Below are 20,871 nucleotides of genomic sequence, written 5' to 3' on the forward strand. Positions count from 1 at the left end.
AATTCAAATGAACAAGAAACATCTGGATCATGACTAGCTACCCTCAAACCCTGAAACTTTCTATCCTAGGGCAACATTAAGACCACATGCAGTGCACGTGGTACTCGTTTCATTCACCGTGCAGGAGAGAAACGGGATTTTGGTTTTTTAAGCATCTTTTCCATGAATCATGTTTTGAAATAACCACACAGCCACTCAGCATGCCCTGTCTGTGTGTGTGTGTCTGTGTGTCTGTGTGTCTGTGTGTGTGTGTGTGTCTGTGAGGGTATTTTGTTCCTTCCAGTGCTTTGAAGGAAACTCAGCATCCATCCAGTCACTAATCTGTCTGAATTGAAATGCTCTCTTTTGTGTGTGTCTTTCATCGTTCATTTGTTTTTGGGGGTGGGGGGGTGGGCGGTGACAGCTTACTGATTTGCAAGCTTCACTTCAGAGACAGTAAATCTCAAAAACTAATGTTTCACCAGCTGAAATGTGGAGAGGATTTGGAGCCAAGAATGTTTGGACCATGAAAGGAGCCGTTTGTTTAAAATCACTGGTTTTAGGCAGTCAAGGAAAGTTATGTGCTCATCTGAGAAAGGGACTTCTACGGATGCGTCCGTGTTTGGTAACGTGTTGTGGTTGTTTCCCAGTTGTTGAGCTGCTGTCACGTTGTTGTTGTTCCTGCAGTCCCACGCTAGGAAACCCACACGCATCCTACATCTGGGTGATAGAGAACATCGTCTTTTGACAGTCAGAATCGGAAAGGAATATGCTCTCATAGACCACATAAAATGAATTGCATTCATTGTGCAATGGGAAACTCTGACCGCTGATCATTTTAATTTAAAAAAGAAGAAACAAGCAAAAAGCAATCCCTGGATGTTGCAGTAAATGAAGATTCCACGGCAGACGCTATGGAAACACCAGCTTCCAAAAAACCCACATTCCTTTGCTCAAGCTCAGAGACGCCTGGAGAGCTGTTTCCCTCAGGACTTTTGGAAGCAGCTGAGAATCGCCAAGATCAAGCCTTTCCATGCGATGCTCTTAGAAGACGTACGATTTGCAACCACGTGGAAGATTCATGAGCCCGCCGTTGGAGAGGTTTTACAACAGTCACGTTTTGCCGGGGGGACAGAGGGGCTCCGATTTCCATAAAGCCTCGTGATTTACCGTCTGTTGCAAATTCTCAAGCTCCTCCCCAGAAACAATTGAGTGACTAGGTCATTGCCTGAGAGCGGAGAGTAGGAGGGAGGTGGGCAGAGGAGGGATGGGTTAAAAACAGAATGGTTCTGCCAGAAAATTCCTGGAGGCTTTAGAAATGAATCCCGTCTCTCCTTGAATGGGGAGAGAGGGGCTTGTCTTAAGGTAATTTGACAGCACCCAGACTGCCATTATCAGCCCATTTCGTCCATAAAGCTGCGTGAAAGAGGCTTTTCTCCGAAGCAAGGCGGGATTCGTTGTATCAGAAAACGTGTAAAATGTAAGAGGGATGAGTGTGGGGGTGCGGTGGGGAGCAGAACGTTCACGGGCATGAAACACTAATTCGTAATTGCGGATCAAACAAGGGAGGGCCTGGAAACGTCTGCACAGCCCGACTCATCATAGCTCATCTCACATCCATCCCCAGGAAGCTGAGACCGGAGTGGATTTGCGCAATGTGCCCAAAATGTACAACCTGGCAGTTGTCATCCTGCATCGACCTGTCAGGCTAGGAGATTGTGAGCTCCAGTGATTGTCATTTTATTTTATTTTATTTATTTTTTTTTTTTGGCACACGGACTTTGTTGCTCCGCGGCATGTGGGATCTTCCTGGAACTGGGATTGAACCCGTGACCTCTGCATTGGCAGGCGGATTCTTAACCACTGCGCCACCTAGGAAGCCCCTGATTGTCATTTTAGAACAACAACAAGGACAAAAACCTTTCTTGCTGCTTTCTTTGAAACCAGACCATTCATTTCTAATCCCCGCCTGGCTCACACACCCCATTTCCCCCACAGGTACTCAGGCAGACTCCAGAAAGGAAGCCACACTCTCTTCCGTAGGTGCAATATCTCATCCTTTATGATTCTGTTTTAGGTTTGGGGAAGCTGGTACTCCGAGAGCTTCCTGGGTTGCTGTCAGCTTTGCTTAGGGCTGTGTTTGTTGAAGGGCGTTGGTTCTCATTTCTGTTATTTTAGGGCTTGACTCAGTCTCTCTGCCTATAAACACGGCTTCTGCTTTCCACGGTTATTTAATAAGCATTCACTGAAATGGGTGAGTGTCAGGACCCTTGGAATAAAGAAACGGTACAGACAGGAAAAATATCGTAGTTGGGGATTTGGCGTAGGGACAAGGAAGAATAGGAAGTGGAAAAAAACACCGCCTTCTATGACTTTTTTTTCCCCCAGAAGGCTTATTCAAGACATAAAGTTGGATGAAAGTTTGAGCAAGTATTTAAGCTTGGAGGATGCTTTATAAAATATTCATAGTTTTGAATCTGAGTGGGAAAGTGTCTGTCTCTCCCACAAAATGACTTCAAACATCAGAGGAAAGCAGGGTTTCCAGGTCAAGATCTTTTTTGCAACGTGAGAGGAACAGGGAAGGAGCTAGCTCTCGAAAACCAATCACTTTGCCACAATAAGTGCCGGTATTGCCTTATTTGCAGCTTTTAAGGAGGCATTTAGAATTTGACACGTTGAGTAAAATCGGATTCCTTAACTTACAGAATCCTCCCAGTTTTTAAAATAAAGCGTACCAGCCTGTGCTATTTTGGGGACAAGTTTGGGAGATTTGAATATGCATTGGCTTTTGGCTGAGATTAAAGAATTATAAGTTACTGCATATAACTGTGATCTTTTTTATATAGAAAAACAGAGATGTATCCTAAACTATTTAAGAGTGGCATGCCATGATGGCTATAATTTACTTTAAGCATTAAAAGGAGTTAAGTTAAAATATTGGGGACTTCCTTGGTGGTCCAGTGGTTAAGAATCCACCTTCCAATGCAGGGGACACAGGTTTGAGGGTTTGATCTCTGGTCGGGGAACTAGGATCCCACATGCCGTGGGGCAACTAAGCCCTTGCACCACAACTACTGAGCCTGTGCACCACAACTAGAGAGAAGCCTGAATGCCACAACAAAGATCCTATGTACTGCAACTAAGACTCGTTGCAGCCACAAATAAAATAAATCAGTAAATATTAAAAATAAAATAAAATATTAATCTGAGGAATTCAATGGCGAAAAGCTAATCTATACTGCTTTTATATACATAAACACAATCTTATACCCAGATGCCAACATACACGCTTTTTTTTCCCCCTGAAAAACTTCTTTTAGGAGTCTTTTTCATTTTTCCGAGGAAAACCAACATATACACAGGAGTGATGTCTTGAATCTAGTAAAGTGTATAGGGTTCTGATATAGTCATGTATTGCAAATATTTTAGATTCATTTTGCCTTATACGTTAACCCCATAGAAACTGCCAGATGAGATATTTTATTATAGTGTCAAAAGAAACAAGAACCACTGTAACTATTGTAACTATTATTTTGTAACTGTTGTAACTATTACTTGTTAGGATTTACTCTTTTCTGCCAAGGAAAAGGTGCTACCCTGTTGCTTCTCATTTATAGGAAGGAAAAGTAAGGAATGAACAACCTTAACTATGAAATATCTTTCCAAATAGTGGCGATGTTGCCGTGTATTTTGTAGGCGATGACCTAAAATATCCTGTGTTCTTCTGCAGGGTTTTTAAGTACCGGCGACCAGGCGGCCAAAGGTAACTACGGCCTCCTGGATCAGATCCAAGCCTTACGCTGGATTGAGGAGAATGTCGGGGCCTTCGGTGGGGACCCCAAGAGAGTGACCATCTTCGGCTCCGGCGCGGGTGCTTCTTGTGTCAGCCTCTTGACCCTGTCTCACTATTCAGAAGGTAATAAAAGCATCCCCACGGCAGACAGGGAACCCCTGGGACCAAGAAATGAACGCATATCGAGTTCCTATCCAAGGTGCATGCAGGGTGGCCATAGTCTCTCTTCAAACCTCCACAGAAAATCCCCCAAGTGATGTGTGTCCACATCCTCTTCTCTTAACTCAGCTTTCTTTCTCATTTTTGAAATTGCAGTACAGTTGACATACCCCATTAGGTTATTTTCAGGTGTACAACTTTAACAATTTGCTATTTGCATATGTTGCCAAACGCTCACCACAATAACTCCAGTTAACATTTGTTGCCAGTTAGTACCAAGTTTTTCCCTTCTCATGAAAATTTTAAGATCTACTCTCTTAGCAACTTTTAAGTATGCAATACAGTATTATTGACTATTTTAACAATATATTTTTCTCACTTACACTTATGACAGATAGCTGCTGCTTTACAATAATTGGAGGAAAATGACTTCTTTAGAAATGCCTACACCCTGCTTTTGCCTATCTGCGTTTATTTGGACAACTTTAAATTTCATTGACTTCACTTTTCATCTTGGGAGAAGAAATAGGAAAGGCAGTCAGTATGTGGTGATGGTTGCAGATTTGTAGGTTTCGTGATACCCAAAGCTTGTAGTCCTGTGATTATAAAGTCAGGTCTTTGATACACACTTCTCAAGGTGATTCCCTCTGTTCCATTGGTGAGTTGGAGGTTCCAAGCAATATTGGATGAGAGATTTTTAAAAGAGAAATCAACAGAAATTGTGTGCAGTGGGTCTGGAGACACCTTAATAACTTCCTGGTGCTCCCTTCCAAAATAATGGAACAAAAATAAAAACAAAACACGAAAACACAGCCCTGGGACACTTTGGCCAGTGCCAGTGACTATGCATAATAACAAGCTAAATCTTCAAGGTCATGTTTTATTTCCTTCTGTGTCATTGGTTGTTTTAAGAATTGCACCACACGTTTGAACGATTTCTACGAAAAGCACCGGGAACGTTCAAGGAGTATCTCGGAAGTTGCATTTTCTTTCTTTAAAGGACCCTAAAGATGTTTTTATTTTAAAAAAGCAGGGGGGGTAGGTATCATCCTGCCATATGACAGCATCCCATTTTTTTCTCGCCTCCTGCACTATTGTGAACGAGTTGCTGACTCTGTGCCTTGAATTTTTTCATTAGCAAGCGTATGATTAATGATGACTTTTTAAGTCTTCTGAAATCTGAATTTATTCATGCTTTATTTCATGATGGCTGAGGAGAGGTAGCATGAAAGGCTTATGTTTGTATTAACCCTTTATTAAAAAAGGAAAAATGGGTAAATTAAATCGTTAATGGTAATGATTCGTGTACCATTTTAGAAACGACCTAGACTTTCCCATGTATCAATGGTTATACTCACGGTTCTCCGCTTACAAAATAGTCAGGACCAACTTTAATACTCATCAAACACATGTCAGCCAGAAGTCATGGGGGAAGAGTATTCATTACTTCAATCAATAGATGAGAAATGATTATGGTAATGCTTTGCCCAGGTCATTTCTACAAAGCAGCTCTCCAAAAACAACCCAGCAATAGATTCAAGAATTACAAGCACACCCAGACTGTTGGACGTAGAAATTTCCACTCGTAGCGATACAGCTTAATGAAATCCACACACACATGGGAAAGGGGTCTTTTCATGGAGATGTTCCCCACAGCATTCCCGCAGCAAAGAATGAATATAAAAGCTACAAGACCGAAAAGTCAAGAACCCTATAAATGACACGTGCATTTACTCAAAGGGACAGTAATTTGGGTTAAGAATTGTGCCTAAGATATGCGTTAGCCTAGGAGACACAGTGTGAAGAGTTCACTCAGCACACCATCACCTTGGCCGGGTACCACATTCCGTTTGACCCTGTCATGGACAGGGATGCCATTTCAAGCAACTCTCAGATCCTGATGGAGCAGGGAGAGTTCCTTAATTATAACAGCAATATACTATGCAAGTATTGGACACAGTGGGGGGGAGGGGGGCGGGGAGGGGGGGAGCACCAAGAAGGAATGTTGCTAAAAGTGTTTAAGTACCCCCTATTTTATAGTATGGATTATAGGTGGCTTTTTCTTTTATTTTTTGAGTTTTAGTACAGGTTGTATTACTTCCCTCACAAACAAATATCTATCCATACACTGCTGCCTCAGTCACGGCCAGCAGTTGTGAGAGAGAGAGAGAAAAAGATGTGTAACATCTAGCATTTTTCTAATTCTGGTGGCCTTCATTTATGAATGTATTTAATAGATCAAACATGGACATCGTTTCCTGGGGATATATGGATACATATAGCTGATTCACTTTGTTGTACAACAGAAACTAACACAAGATGGTAAAGCAGTTACACTCCAGTGAAGATGTATTAAAAAAAATTCATCTTGAGAGACAGACACACAAGTCAGTATTTGCGCATTTCCAACAGAATGGTAACCGTTGGGAAGTTGGCCCCCAAACGAGTTTGATGTTGTGTCGGGCAAAGCCAGATCAATTTCAGCATCTTAACTCTTGTGTGTCATCTGTGGCGAGTCCTCCAGTCTTTAGAATCGCATCTTCGTGATTGCAGTCCTGTTTGCTTCCTCCTTGATGGTTTGTCTGACCTTCAACTCCAGTAGTGCATGACCTTCTGGGCTGCCACTGAATGCTTTATTCTCCTGGCGACTCACGAGGTATCACAGCTAGATCATGCCAGAGTTGAAGGAAGCAGCAGGAAGAGAGAAGGAATAGGATGCTATCATTCTATAGCCTTCCATCTCTTGAACTGGAGTAGTTAAAAATAGACTCTTATTTACTTCTGGACATTTATGTACTAGACTGGTCAGATGGAAAATTTTAAGCTACATAGAATTTTACTCGTAAAACAGCCCAAGGTTTTTCAAGTTTCTCACCAAACAGACGTGTTTAAAATGTGGCAGAATATATGCATTACTAATAAGAAAAATAATATCAAATTGTACGCTTTAAATATATGCAGTTTATTGTATGTCAAAAAAAATAAAATGTGGAAGAATAAGTGGTACAAAAGTCTGGGCTTTGAGTGGATGCAATTTTGAAATTAATAATTTTTGGGGGGAAAACACATTTTGGTGGGGAATTCAAGTGAAGGTTTTTAGGAATAGCTGATTTAATGAATTTAATTGCAAATTTTTAGCACCTTCAATATATGGAGCTTGGAAATAACAATGCGTTCTAAAATTTATTCTCTGATTTCAGTGGCTTTTCCCCCTCTAATAAAGCAGTACCTGGTTTTGCCAGTAAGAGAAAATGGCCTCTGACCTCTTATGGCCACAAAGCGTATTTTTAGAGGCTGGGGGATGTGATGGTTCTGAGATGCTTCATTTACAACATCTGGGGATACAGACATTAACAGTACACAAAATTGGGGAAGGAGAAAGAGATTGTATGTTTTTAGCACTGCAGCGAAAGTGTAAATGCAGTTTCGTTTTCCTAAACTCTGTGTGTGTCTGTGTCTGTGTGTCTATGAGCATCCTCTGAGACCAGCGTCCAGCAGGAGGGGGCGGGGGGAGAACGAGAGAGAGAAATGACAGAAAGAGATGCTGAAAGCACTGAATGCTACAGTATCCAGAAATTCACATGCCCGGGAAACAATCAGCGCCTTCTTTGCCGAGTAAAAAGCTGCTTTTCTGCCTTTGGGGTTTTCATTTGCATGTCCACAATTTCACACCTGCAGGTCTGTTCCAGAAGGCCATCATCCAGAGCGGGACCGCCCTGTCCAGCTGGGCCGTGAACTACCAGCCTGCCAAGTACACTCGGATATTGGCAGATAAAGTGGGCTGCAACATGCTGGATACCACAGATATGGTGGAATGCCTTCGCAACAAGAACTACAAAGAGCTCATTCAGCAGACCATCACCCCGGCCACGTACCACATCTCCTTCGGGCCTGTCATTGACGGGGACGTCATCCCCGATGACCCTCAGATCCTGATGGAGCAGGGCGAGTTCCTGAACTATGACATCATGCTGGGTGTCAACCAGGGCGAGGGGCTCAAGTTCGTGGACGGCATCGTGGACAACGAGGACGGCGTGACGCCCAACGATTTCGACTTCTCCGTGTCCAACTTCGTGGACAACCTTTACGGCTACCCGGAGGGGAAAGACACCTTGCGGGAAACCATCAAGTTCATGTACACGGACTGGGCCGATAAGGAGAACCCGGAAACGCGGCGGAAGACCTTGGTGGCTCTGTTCACCGACCACCAGTGGGTGGCCCCCGCCGTGGCCACCGCGGACCTGCACGCCCAGTACGGCTCGCCCACCTACTTCTACGCCTTCTACCACCACTGCCAGAGTGAGATGAAGCCCAGCTGGGCCGACTCAGCCCACGGCGACGAGGTCCCCTACGTCTTCGGCATCCCCATGATCGGCCCCACCGAGCTCTTCAGCTGCAACTTCTCCAAGAATGACGTCATGCTCAGTGCGGTGGTCATGACCTACTGGACAAATTTCGCCAAAACCGGGTACGTTCCTCTCCTCATGGCCTGTCTGGTTCCTCCATACAGGCGTGGGTTCCGTGACCCGCTGTGGTGTACAGTCACGCACGCACCTGCACACACACAGTAACAAAAGCAGTCATCCTCCCCCCTCACCCCCTGACCTCTAGGGAGACCTCATTTTTTCTTTCCCCCTGAATTGTTTTCTTTCAAGATTTCTGCTCAGGTGGTAGATGCATAATGAAAATTCTACGCTTGCTACCTGATGGGGTAGGATTTAGACATATTTGGCTATTCTCCTGAAAGTTGAGCCTGGAGTTTCAAATCTGGATAGGACTTTGTCATGTTTCGTAAATAATAGGGTTATCAAAACACATGCGCCACAGGGCAGATTGTGTCTACTGCATAGCCAAGGAATGAAATAAATTTCATGATAGATATATAGAAATACTATATGTGTGTATAACATATATATGTATATGCAGATATAATAACTCGGGCTCATAACTGTAGAGAAATCCTATATATACAATATGTGTATATACACACATTATTTCTCCAGTTAGGAGGTTTATTTTATCTCTATATACACATATATCTGTAAATATATTTATTTCCTTTGTATATAAATATTTATACGTTTGTTTCATTAATACCTACAAATTTCATATAGGTGTCTATATTTGTATATGTATCTATATACATATATAGAAAGCTCATTGGCTAAATGCAGTAGAAAATATAGGAGTCGCTTATAGAACGGGGTCCAGCCATATACCACTGAGCGATTTCTCTGCAAACAGTGAAAGAAAAGACCCCCCAACAGCTTAAGGAGCTACACTTATCAGAGCATCTTTTCATTTTCTCTTGTCGAATAACCTAATTGTGGAAATTAATGAGGTATCATTCTGTTCTACCTGCCTGTGCTTCTGCCATTAACCTTGAGCTTCTTGTACTGAATTTAAAATGAAGATGCTCCCAGCTCTGGAGGATGGTAAATCGTCCTGTGGATCTCCGTTTGGGGAGAGGGGTGGAATTAAGACTCCACACTGCAGCAGCCCTACAGCACCTAAGCCTCATGTAGTTTTTTTTTTCCTACTTCAATGCGAAAGTCCTTCTTTTATTTTTTATTTTATTTTTTAAGCCCTTTTTTGGAATATAATTGCTTTACACTCTCGTGCCAGTTCTTGCTGTACACCAAAGTGAATCACCTGTATGCATACATATGTCCCCATATCCCCTCCCTCCTGTGACTCCTTCCCACCCTCCCTATCCCAGCCCTCTAAGGCATCACCCATCATCGAGTTGATCTCCCTGTGTTATGCAACAGCTTCCTACTAGCCATCTATTTTACATTTGGTAGTGTAGATATGTCAGTGCTACTCTCTCACTTCATCCCAGCTTCCCCTTTGCCTCCCCTCCCATGTCCTCAAGTCCGTTCTCTGCATCTGCATCTTTATTCTTGCCTTGTCACTGGGTTAATCAGTACCATTTTCTTTAGATCCCACATATATGCGTTAGCATACGGTATTTGTTTTTCTGGCTTACTTCACTCTGTATGACAGACTCTAGGTCCATCCACCTCACTACATATAACTCAATTTCATTCCTTTTTATGGCTGAGTAATATTCTGTTGTATATATGTGTCACATCTTCTTTATCCATTCATCTGTTGATGGGCATTTAGGTTGCTTCCATGTTCTGGCTATTGTAAATAGTGCTGCAGTGAACATTGGGGTGCTCGTATCCTTTTGAGTTTGGGTTTTCTCCGGATATATGCCCAGGAGTGGTTCTAATGAGAGGATGTGGGAATGCTGGGGATGTGTAGGGGCTTAGCAGGTATCGTTCTTTACCATGATTCCAAGTACTCTTTGGTGGGAAGTGCTTTCATGGTTTTGCGGTCTGAGGAAAAGTACGACCTGTTTCTTGAATGGAAAATATAGTGTATGGATACCCACTTTGAACTGTCCCATTTTGCAAGTTTGACCTCAGAAAGGCAGTGGGAAACGGGGATGGCACAACTGTTCCGGGGAGAGACACTCGTCTGTCACCGACAGGTTGTTTCTTTGGCAAGGAGATGATTGAGGTCAAGTCCGCAAGTATTTCTAAGTAACCTTGTTTATTAGATTCCTAGGGTTGCTGCAACAAAGTACCCAAACGATGTAGCTTCAGACAACCGAAGCGTGTTGTTTCCCAGTTGTAGAGGCTGGAAGTTCACAAGGAAGCTGTCCGCAGAGCTGAGCTCCCTTTAAAACCTGTAGGGGGATGTTTCCATGTTGCTTCCTTGCTTCTGGGGGGTTTGCTGGCAACGTTTGGTGCCGCCAGACTTGCAGGTACACTTCTCCGAGCTCTCTGTCTGTCACCCCATAGAGGTCTCCCCGCATGTCTGCCTTTACAAGGCATCTTCTTTTTTTTTTTAATGGAAGTATAGTTGATTTATAATGTTGTGTTAATTTCTGCTGTACAGCAAAGTGACTCAGTTATACATGCATACACATTCTTTTCCATGTTCTTTTCCATGATGGTTTTTCCCAGAATATTGAATATAATTCCCTGTGCTCTACAATAGGACCTTGTTGTGTATCCATCCTGTATGTAGTAGTTTGCCTCTGCTAACCCCAAACTCCCAATCCATCCCTCCCACAACGGCCCCCCTTGGCGATATACGTCTGTTCTCTCTGTCTGTGAATCTGCTTCTGTTTTGTAGATAAGTTCATTTGTGTCACACCCTAGATTCCACATAGAAGTGATATCATATGATATTTCTTTCTCTTTCTAACTCATTTTACTTAGTTTGATCATCTCTAGTTGCATCTGTCTTGCTGCAAATAGCATTATTTTGTTCTTATTTTTATTACACCATCTTCTTATAGGGACATCAGTCATATTGGTTCAGGAGTCCACCCTGCTCCAGTATGACCTCATCTTTTTTTAAAAAAAATTTTTAATTTTTGGCCCTACCGCGTGGCTTGTGGGATCTTAGTCCCCCAACCAGGGATCAAATCCAGGTCCCTTGAAGTGGAAGTGCAGAGTCCTAACCACTAGACCACCAGGGAATTCCCGATATAACCTCATCTTAACTTCACTGACTACATCTGCAATGACCCTATTCACAAAAAGATCACACTGTGAGGTCCTGGGGGTTAGGACTTCAGTGTATCTTAATTTGACAGGGAAACATAACCCCTTTTAAAGGCAGGACCAATGCCCAGATTGTGCCTTGGCACTCAGATAGGTGATGCCTGTGCTCGCAAAGTTTTGCATTCTCTTGAAGCAAAAAAAGAAAAAAACAAAAAACTCACACCAGCATTCCCCACACCGTGGGCATACCCATTCTCTAGAGCACCATCCAAACCCATCATCATATCTAAACACAGCATCATGACTTACTTTTGTTAAAGCCACCAACTTTGTTTTTCTGTTATGTGTTTTGAAAATAAACTTTATATGATTTTCTTAAATGGAAAGCTAGGATCGTCCATCATCAATTTAACTGAACCATTAGAGAAAACAACGAAATCCAAATAAAGCCATTAAATTCTCGTTAGCTGTTCTTGCCTGCCAAAGGCTGTGAGATGGATTCTCTCGCATTGCTTAAAAAAAAAAAGAAAGAAAAGATAAAGGAAATTAATTCATATCACGAGATGGCAGAGAAACGCTAGCACCAAATGGATGCTTTCACCAGGACTGATCAACTACTAAGCAAAGATGGAAAATGTTGAGTGGTCTTTAAACTGTTTTTTAAAATGTTGAGTGCTTTTTAATTTCGTAACTCTGTTTCCTAAAATCACTTTGCCTAGTGCCTATGGTTCATGCCCCTCATTTGGGGAACATAGTGGTGGAGATATAAAATAGCTTGGGCTTAATCACTGGCCCTGTATACTCTTCTGGCCATTAGCAATGCATGTTTAGGATACTTTTAGATCTCATAAAAGATGCTAAAGTGGTTGGCGGGGATGGGGAAGAAATAAGGACTTAGTTTGGAGGAAGAGCTGTCATCTGACCAGAGTCCAGAACTTCAGGTAGAGCTCTCACTGCGGTAACAAGACATCGCTGATGGATAGCCTTGGCTGTCAGTCTGAAAAATCTGGATTTTATCCAAGCGGCAGCTATTTTTGTTTCGTGCGGTCCATGTGGCGCAGAGCTGAAATCACACTAGGGGATATTAATGCAGTGAGTTTTCACAACTCATCTGAAAGGTCACTGGAATGACTCAAGTCACCTTTGCATCTACGATGCAACGTGCAATTTCAAATGTACGTCAGTGGAGGATCACATTTCAGTGGCTTCCGGTTTAACCAAAAAATGGGGGATTGAGCGCAGTCTAGTGATTTAGGTGTCTGCCAAAGGATGACATGGCCTGTGAGGTGGTTGCTCGTTATTTAGTGATTGGTTTTAAATAAGGTAGTGGTGTGATCAGCCCTGTGTGGAGGAGGATTTCTTTGTCCCCTATGGGGCTGCTCCAGTGGTCCAGCTGAGGAGAATGAGGCAATATGGTGATAGAAAGGGAAGAGCATAGGATAAAGCATCTCTGATGTCAGTAATGGTCTCGTACCTTTTGTGATGCCAGCAAGGGAAGAGCTTAGGATAAAGCATCTCTGATGTCAGTAATGGTCTCGTACCTTTTGTGATGCCAGCAAGCGAAGAGCATAGGATGACGCATCCCTGATGTCACTGTGTGAGATGAGATACTTAACTCTGTGCTCCAGAACACGTACTCAGGCAGTGACCCACGGAATGTGGTGGACTACCCTTGAGTACCATCTCCTGCTTCCTGTAAGCACTAGAGAGACAGGAGTTTGATTGTAAGAATATCCTGCCATACGTCTGTCACAACACATGGCAGAGAAGAAAGGAGTCCGTTGCATCAGAACATGCTTTGCCACGATCACTGGGTGGAACTTCATGTCTGCTGCACCTCGTAAACCACACCCTGGTGTTTGTGATTGTTCATACATTTGCTAAGGGGAAGTGAACCCTAAGGCTTCTTTTAATGTGACCAAAGCTAAGAGTTCTGACCTTACACGTAGGCTTAAATGTAGATATATGTGGTATGCCGAATGTTTTGTTGTGGTGTTGGTTAAGCACAGAAAAATAATGTGGGGATGGTGTGTGTTGTAGGCATGGAAGGAAAGAAGGAAGGGAGGGAGGTAGGAATGGAAGAAGAGAGGGAGGGAGGAAGGGAAGGAGGAAAGAAGGAAAGGGGGAGGGAGGGGAAGAAGGAAGGGAGGCAGGGAAGGAAGGAAGGAAGAAAAGAGGGATAGAAGGAAGAGAGGTAGGGAAGGAAGAAAGGAGGGAGAGAGAGAAGGGGAGCAGAGAAGGATGCTTTTGTTGCTAGGAGACTGTTTCAGTAATCCAGGTGAGAAGATAAACCAAAACAACGCTGGAAAAGAACAGTGAAGCCAAGACATTAAGTACGAGGCTAGAACTAAGGCTACTTGGAGAGTTTTGATAAGTGAGAAGTACTGTCAAGGAAAAATTTACCCTAATCCCAAGGTTTACGAATGATTATGCAGATTGAAACTTTTTGTCACATTCAGCCTCTTGGGAACAGGCGGGAAGCTGTTAATCCTGACCAGTCAGTAGAAATCAGGTGCTCATTGATCAAGGACCAATGCAGCTTGGGTTCTGTGTGGGGAGAGGTGGAAAAAATGTGCAGAATGGGGGTCTCTGCAGAAGATATGGCTGTGAACAGTCCTTTCAGCATTCTCTATGGAAGACCTCATAGGCTCTTGGAATTTTAGGTGCGAAGGCCGTTGGCCGATAAGCCAATGTATATTATGTAAGAAAAGCAGCATATATCTCACCATGTCAAAATATACTCGTGTAGTTCGAGTGGGTGGGGTGGTGTATTCTTCACTGGCTTTCGGATGCCATCTCTACTTTTGATTTTGCTCATAACCTGTGATTCATGTACATATCAACTTCTGCTCAATCTTTGCAAAAATCAGGAAACAGTCAGGGAAGGTGGCTTAGAAAGAGTTGCAGCCTAAGCCTGGTTGTAAAAGTGACTTTTATTGCCCAAAAGTGTTTGTAAACTCAGTGAAGGAACACGTCTACCTGTTGTATAGGACTGAACACGTTATTCTTGGTGCAGGGGGTGGTTTTCTTCTTGGAGATCTAGGGACAGATAGTCAACCGTGACATTGTTTTAGGTGTAAAGAAAACCTTATGCCATCCAAAGGAGCACATCAGAGGGTTCACTGGTATTTTAAAAGATATCACCATCTCTCACAAATAAAATGAACCACAAGACCTTGGCAATGTATTTAAGTATCTGCTGCTAAGATGATATTGCAAGTGAAATACGACAGGTGAAAATATATGTTTAGGTGACCAGGAGTATGCATAGGTGTTGAGGTTTTTACTAGAGAAAGAAGGTGTGTCTGTTTATTCTTTCTTAATCACTATAATCTTTAATTTTAGTCGTGGGAATTAAAACATGCTGTGTGCTGAAGGAAAGTCTAAAAAACAAGGCACTGATATCCCACATAGAGATCTTGCTGTTTTTGGAGTGTTTGACAAGGGAAAATGATGAGCTTTCATAAGTGCTGTGAGTTTATCTTGGTTTAAGGCTTCTGACTGTGCATCTCCAAGAACCTGAATAGATGGATTGTATCGGGCTAAAGCGCACTTACCTGGATTTTCAAAATCCTCTATTCACTGAAAACAAAATAAACATGTTTCCTTACCTTTCAAATGTACTTCCAATTCCACCAAAAAAAAAAAAAAATAGCCGAATATCCAACATGAACAGACACTCTCTTTCCTAGATGCCCTCTTTTAAGAAAAGGTCGATACAACGAAAAGACTCAATTCCATGAAATCAGATCGATGCAAAAATAGTAGGAATCCTCACTCCCTTTCATTGCTTTTAGAACGATAAAAATCGATGACAGGTTTTCCATGGCGATCCAATTAAGTAGGAATTTTCCAACAGTTTATTTCAGAAGACTGAAATGAAAAAACACAGGGTGCTATATTGAATCCAACATTTTTCTAAAACACATAAGAATATAAGAATGAATTACAAGCAGAATATTTTAAAGTATTTTAATGTTATAAATGAACACATAAATAAGAAAGCTCATTGTATTAGGACCAATAATTTTTTTTATAGATTTTCATCTCACCAATAAGAGCACAGCAGTTAATGTGTACCCAGTTATGTGGTAAAATTTCTTTGTCTTGCATAGCACATATATAGTCATATCTATAGATCATATATGTATCTATCCACCTATATATGTGTGTACAGTATATAGTATGCAGTATATACTGTCATATACAGTACACTTTTACATAGTATATACTATACATAGTGTATAATATACCATATACACTGTGGTATACAGTATACTTTGATACAGTATATACTATATGCAATATACAGGATACCATATATGCTATGATATACATAGTATACTTTTATACAGTGCATGCTTTATGCAGTATACAGTGTACCGTATATACTATGGTATACAGTATATTGTTATGCAGTATATATTATACATAATGTGTAGTATACTGTATATACGGTAGTATACAGTATACTTTGATACAGCATGTACTATATACAGTATATAATGTACCATATATCCTATGATGTACACAGTATACTTTTAAACTGTATATATTATATATAGTTTACAGTGTACCATATATAGAGTATATTGTTACACAGCATATACTACACATAGTATATTAGTGTACCGTATGTACTGGTATACAGTATACCATTACGCAGCATATACTATATAGGATACATAGTATAAAGTATATACTGTGGGTATATACGCTATGTTATTTATAGTCCTCTCTCCCTATCCATTCGTAGGTATTCTAATTTATGCATTGCAGAGAGGGATACCATTTATTGAGCTCTTCCTACCTGCCAAGAATATTGCAGTTATTATTGAACCTTTCCTCACTTGCTTCCCATCCCAATATTCTTATCCACTTTATAGAGGAGGAAGATGAGGCTAAAGAGGCTTAAGGATTTGCTCAAGACTTCACAGCTCGTAAAGAGGGAGACATGCAGAGCTTCATCTGTGGATGTGATTGTGACAGCCTCAGACCGAGGGCTGAAGTGCTTCCTTTGGCAGACGTAGCACCTGTGGGGCAGGGGCATCGTTTGCATTCTGCACCCTGCCTGGGAACATCTGTAGACTTTAGGTCATCGAGGGGGACCTTCTGGTTCCCCAGCCGTCTGGTACATAAGCACACAGACGGTGGCTGAAGGCAGCTTCCTAAAAGTGTTACCTGGAAGATGCAAGTTAGAGCACCCAGAGCAATAGATTTGAGCAGACTGGATCTGCGCATCGTGCCTGTACGTTCAATGTCAACTAGGTGACATTGTACCATGCACAATCTCAAATCTTCCAAACCAATAAACATTTCGATGAAATCTATTTTACAGCTCACGTTACCAAGCCTAAAAAGAAAATGGAAGGAATGAGAATATGATATCTTTGGGGGGAAGGGGGAGGGGGGAGTCGTTTGTTATCCTAAAAGAGTTGGTTGCAAAGATGTTTCAGTACCATGGGTTGTGGAGAATCTTTCAATTTTGATGATTCTCCGTCTGCCTCTGCCTACTTATGTAGGTCATAGAAGACTTCTTAGGTTCATACTTGCCAAGCAACTTGAAATGTATAAAAACCCTCAATTTCTTGCCTCACGTGGTACTTCTCCTAAAAACCTGAACTTCAGCATATCTCAAAGCCTATCTAAAAGTCTTCTCAAACTTCTTAAACCAGCGGAGTGTTGTTGGATGTTGACGTGACTCAGTCTTCAAAAGATTTTCAAGTACATACGCATTTCTCTTTCTAATGGAGGATGAACAGTGAATGCATGTTTCTATCTACTAATATTTTGTGATTACAAACACCAGTTTTTATTTGATTTTTAACATATATTTTAGTTGTTATAACTGCAGTATCCATTTACCTAAGGAGCAGTTCTGGAGGAAGAAAGAGAATACACAAATTTTGAACAATAACCTCTGAATCAGGATTTCTCAGCCTCAGTGCTATTGACATCTGGGACCAGATATTTCTTTGCTGTGGGGGACTGTCCTGTGCCCTGGGGAGTAGTTAACAGCCATCCCTGCATCTACGTATTCATGGCCCCATCCTTCATTTATAACAACCAAAAACATCTCCAGACATGGCCAGTTACCCCCTTGGGGGCAAATCATCCCTGATTGAGATTTAGGACTCAAAAGTAGTTAAACTTGAAATGTTGAAAATTTTCCAAGACACATTTTTGTTTTCCTCATTTGTTGTGGAAGATAATTGGCTGCAGTAAACGTATTGGAATGCTATCATATCGCTATCAGGAATTACTTTTAAAATAAAGATAAGGGGATTTTCAACCAGCTTGCAAGGCAGAAATAGAGACACAGATGTGGGGAACGAACATATGGACGCCAGGTGGGGAAGGGGTGGGGTGGGGGGGGTGAACTGGGAGATTGGGATTGCCATACATACATTACTAATGAGAAAAAAAATATCAAATTGTACACTTTAAATATATGCAGTTTATTGTACATCAGTTGTATCTCAATAAAATTTCTTAGAGAAAAACAAATAAATAAAATAAAGGTAAGGGGATTGTAAAGAAAAGTCAAGATGGTAGGCACACCTGGATTGAAACACAATGCTTTTGTTGCTTCTTTAGCACTTTGTACATATCCGTAAACACGTGCGGTCATCTGATTGTATTTTCGTTTTATTTGATTAAAATTTCCTTGTGACATGTGGAAGAGTGTGACCTTTCTCTTTTTTTTCTCCCTTCTGTCCCCAGTGACCCTAATCAGCCTGTTCCTCAGGACACCAAGTTCATTCACACAAAACCCAATCGCTTTGAGGAAGTAGCCTGGTCCAAGTATAACCCGAAAGACCAGCTCTATCTGCACATTGGCTTGAAACCCAGAGTGAGGGATCACTACCGAGCCACAAAGGTGGCTTTCTGGTTGGAACTCGTGCCTCACTTGCACAACTTGAATGAGATATTCCAATACGTCTCCACCACCACAAAGGTTCCTCCCCCAGACATGACCTCCTTTCCCTACGGAACTCGGCGATCTCCTGCCAAGATCTGGCCCACGACCAAACGCCCGGCCATCACTCCCGCCAACAACCCCAAACACTCCAAGGACCCTCATAAAACGGGGCCCGAGGACACCACCGTCCTCATCGAAACCAAACGGGATTATTCCACCGAGTTGAGTGTCACCATCGCCGTGGGGGCATCCTTACTGTTCCTCAACATCTTGGCCTTCGCAGCGCTGTACTACAAGAAAGACAAGAGGCGCCACGAGACACACAGGCGCCCCAGTCCCCAGAGAAATACCACGAACGACATCGCTCACATCCAGAACGAGGAGATCATGTCCCTACAGATGAAACAGCTGGAGCACGATCACGAGTGTGAGTCCCTGCAGGCTCACGACACCCTGAGGCTCACCTGCCCTCCAGACTACACCCTCACGCTACGCAGGTCTCCAGATGACATCCCACTTATGACACCAAATACCATCACCATGATTCCTAACACACTGACGGGGATGCAGCCTTTGCACACGTTCAATACCTTCAGCGGAGGACAAAACAGTACAAATTTACCCCACGGACATTCAACCACTAGAGTATAGCTTTGCTGTCTCCCTGCCCTCCCTCTGCACCTCCCCTCTGCAACATCGAAGAGAGAGAGAAAGAGAGACGCAACATCTCCAAACAAGGAAGGTGTTTCATCCCACTGGCTTAAGACAAAAGCAAACAGACAGAAAAAACACAAAAAAACGAAAGGGCAGCCGTTGTGTCCTTGTAGACCCTTCCCATTGGCGTTTCCCAGTACAACGAGATCAACTTCTGACCCCATGAAATGTGAAACGTATACGTTGCTGTTACAATACTGCTTTAAGAGCTCCACCGTCCAGCAAACTTTAGTGCAACTAGGACATCGATGTTTCAAAGGACCTGGATGTTTCCAACATGACCATAGAAGCTGAAACTTCTGGTACTCAGCCAAGGACACAATTTTTTTTTTAATTACAATTGAAAAAAATAAATAAAAGTTCTTTATGTGCCATACAACAGATGGCCCTACTTAAGTGAAGAAAGAGTCTATGGGCTTTTACCCAGCATATGGAGCTGTAATCTAGAGAGAAGGAAAAAGTAGAATTTTATTATTAAAATAAAAGAACTGACTATGCAGTTACATACGTAGAGTTCTGTGCAAAGAGATGTTTTGCCAGGCTGAACTATATTTAAGAAACTTTGTAAAAATTAAAAAAAATGTATATAGCTGTGAGTTTAAACAAACAGAGAGAGAGAAAAGAAAAAAAATTACAAAAAAAAAAGCTTATTGGTGTTTTCAGTTTGAAAGAGCTTTTAGCAAGATTGTGCTTTCCATTGTGGTCTGTATGTATATAAATCGATATATACATTAGTCATATCACCTCTGTTTCCTCCAGGACAAAGGAGGATTTTCTTCTTAATTCCTTGTGGCCAACAGACATGGGGGTTTTCTAATGTGTTTCCTTTGTAGGAGGATGCAGTTGTCACACAGCAGACCCAGACTGTCTGTGCAACTAGGCTCTCTCTCCCCTTTTCGGGCTGGAAAGTGCATGCAACAGCATTCTTAGGAGACCGTTGTGTTTAGGAGAACTTTTATTTTTGTGTGTTAAGGCTTCATGAAGTTGCAACCCCAAGGTGGATTCCCAACGTGGATCCTATTTAAAGCTTGTTGAATTAGAAACACGCACATGCAGAGTGACCGCGGGGGAAAAACCGAATACAAGTCTTGTTCTGTAGTTCTGGTTCTTTGAATCGGTTGAGGAAGAGTTGCTTCCCATCCCAGAGTCCTGCCAAAAAGGAAAAGAAAGCTTGTCTTTGGTGGGGCCGAGCTCTGCTGAGTCAATACAGCTCTGTATTCCCCAAGCAGCTGCAGAAGGGTTTGGCTGATGAAAGACCTGCTCAGCTTAGTTCATCAGATTGAAAGAGGGCATGTGTCTTTCCTTTCTGTTTAAGCAGTAAGTCCCTTCTTTATCAGTAAGCAGGGTTTTTTTTTTTTTATTTATATCATTTATGGGATGAAACATATGGTTGTCTGAAACTATTACCTTTTGTGGATTTGTGTATCAGTCACTGATCCCTGAGTATGACGGAAAGAAAACAAACGAAAGGAGAGAACGTTAAAAATGCTTTGCCTGGCTTTTCTGGGAAGTTAGGATGCCTTCATTGTCAAGATAACACGCGGAAATATTCAGCCATTTTCAGTTGGCGAGCTAGAGACGAGAAATGTGTCCCTCTGACGCTTTGTCATTTTCTCATTGTCCTTTTAATTTTCCTTATGGAATATTTTGCAAGTGTCATAAAGTGGAAGGAAAGAAATAGTAACCATGGTGACTTTATGTTTTGTCTTTCAAAAATTATTGCAACACTGGGAAATGGTAGCCAAAGATATTTGAAGATAATTTCTCTGGACGTGGTTCGT

At 42.1% G+C, this 20,871-nt stretch overlaps 1 protein-coding gene across 4 annotated transcripts in view; it reads left to right on the forward strand.

Moving 5' to 3' along the window:
* The window catches only part of NLGN4X (neuroligin 4 X-linked), a 288,563-nt gene extending 269,197 nt beyond the window's left edge, over nucleotides 1–19,366 (forward strand). For 2 of the 4 annotated variants that reach the window (XM_057718179.1, XM_057718182.1), the window contains 3 exons: nucleotides 3,710–3,906; nucleotides 7,594–8,399; nucleotides 18,178–19,366. In XM_057718179.1, the coding sequence (XP_057574162.1) occupies nucleotides 3,710–3,906; nucleotides 7,594–8,399; nucleotides 18,178–19,027 (1,853 nt within the window). In that variant the 3' untranslated portion in view covers nucleotides 19,028–19,366. The remainder of the gene's footprint in view (nucleotides 1–3,709; nucleotides 3,907–7,593; nucleotides 8,400–18,177) is intronic. The other 2 variants (XM_057718180.1, XM_057718181.1) reach the window with 1 other exon arrangement.
* The last annotated feature ends 1,505 nt before the right edge of the window (nucleotides 19,367–20,871 follow it).

This window comes from Hippopotamus amphibius, chromosome X (genome assembly GCF_030028045.1).
Source record: "Hippopotamus amphibius kiboko isolate mHipAmp2 chromosome X, mHipAmp2.hap2, whole genome shotgun sequence".
Taxonomy (NCBI): Eukaryota; Metazoa; Chordata; class Mammalia; order Artiodactyla; family Hippopotamidae; genus Hippopotamus; species Hippopotamus amphibius.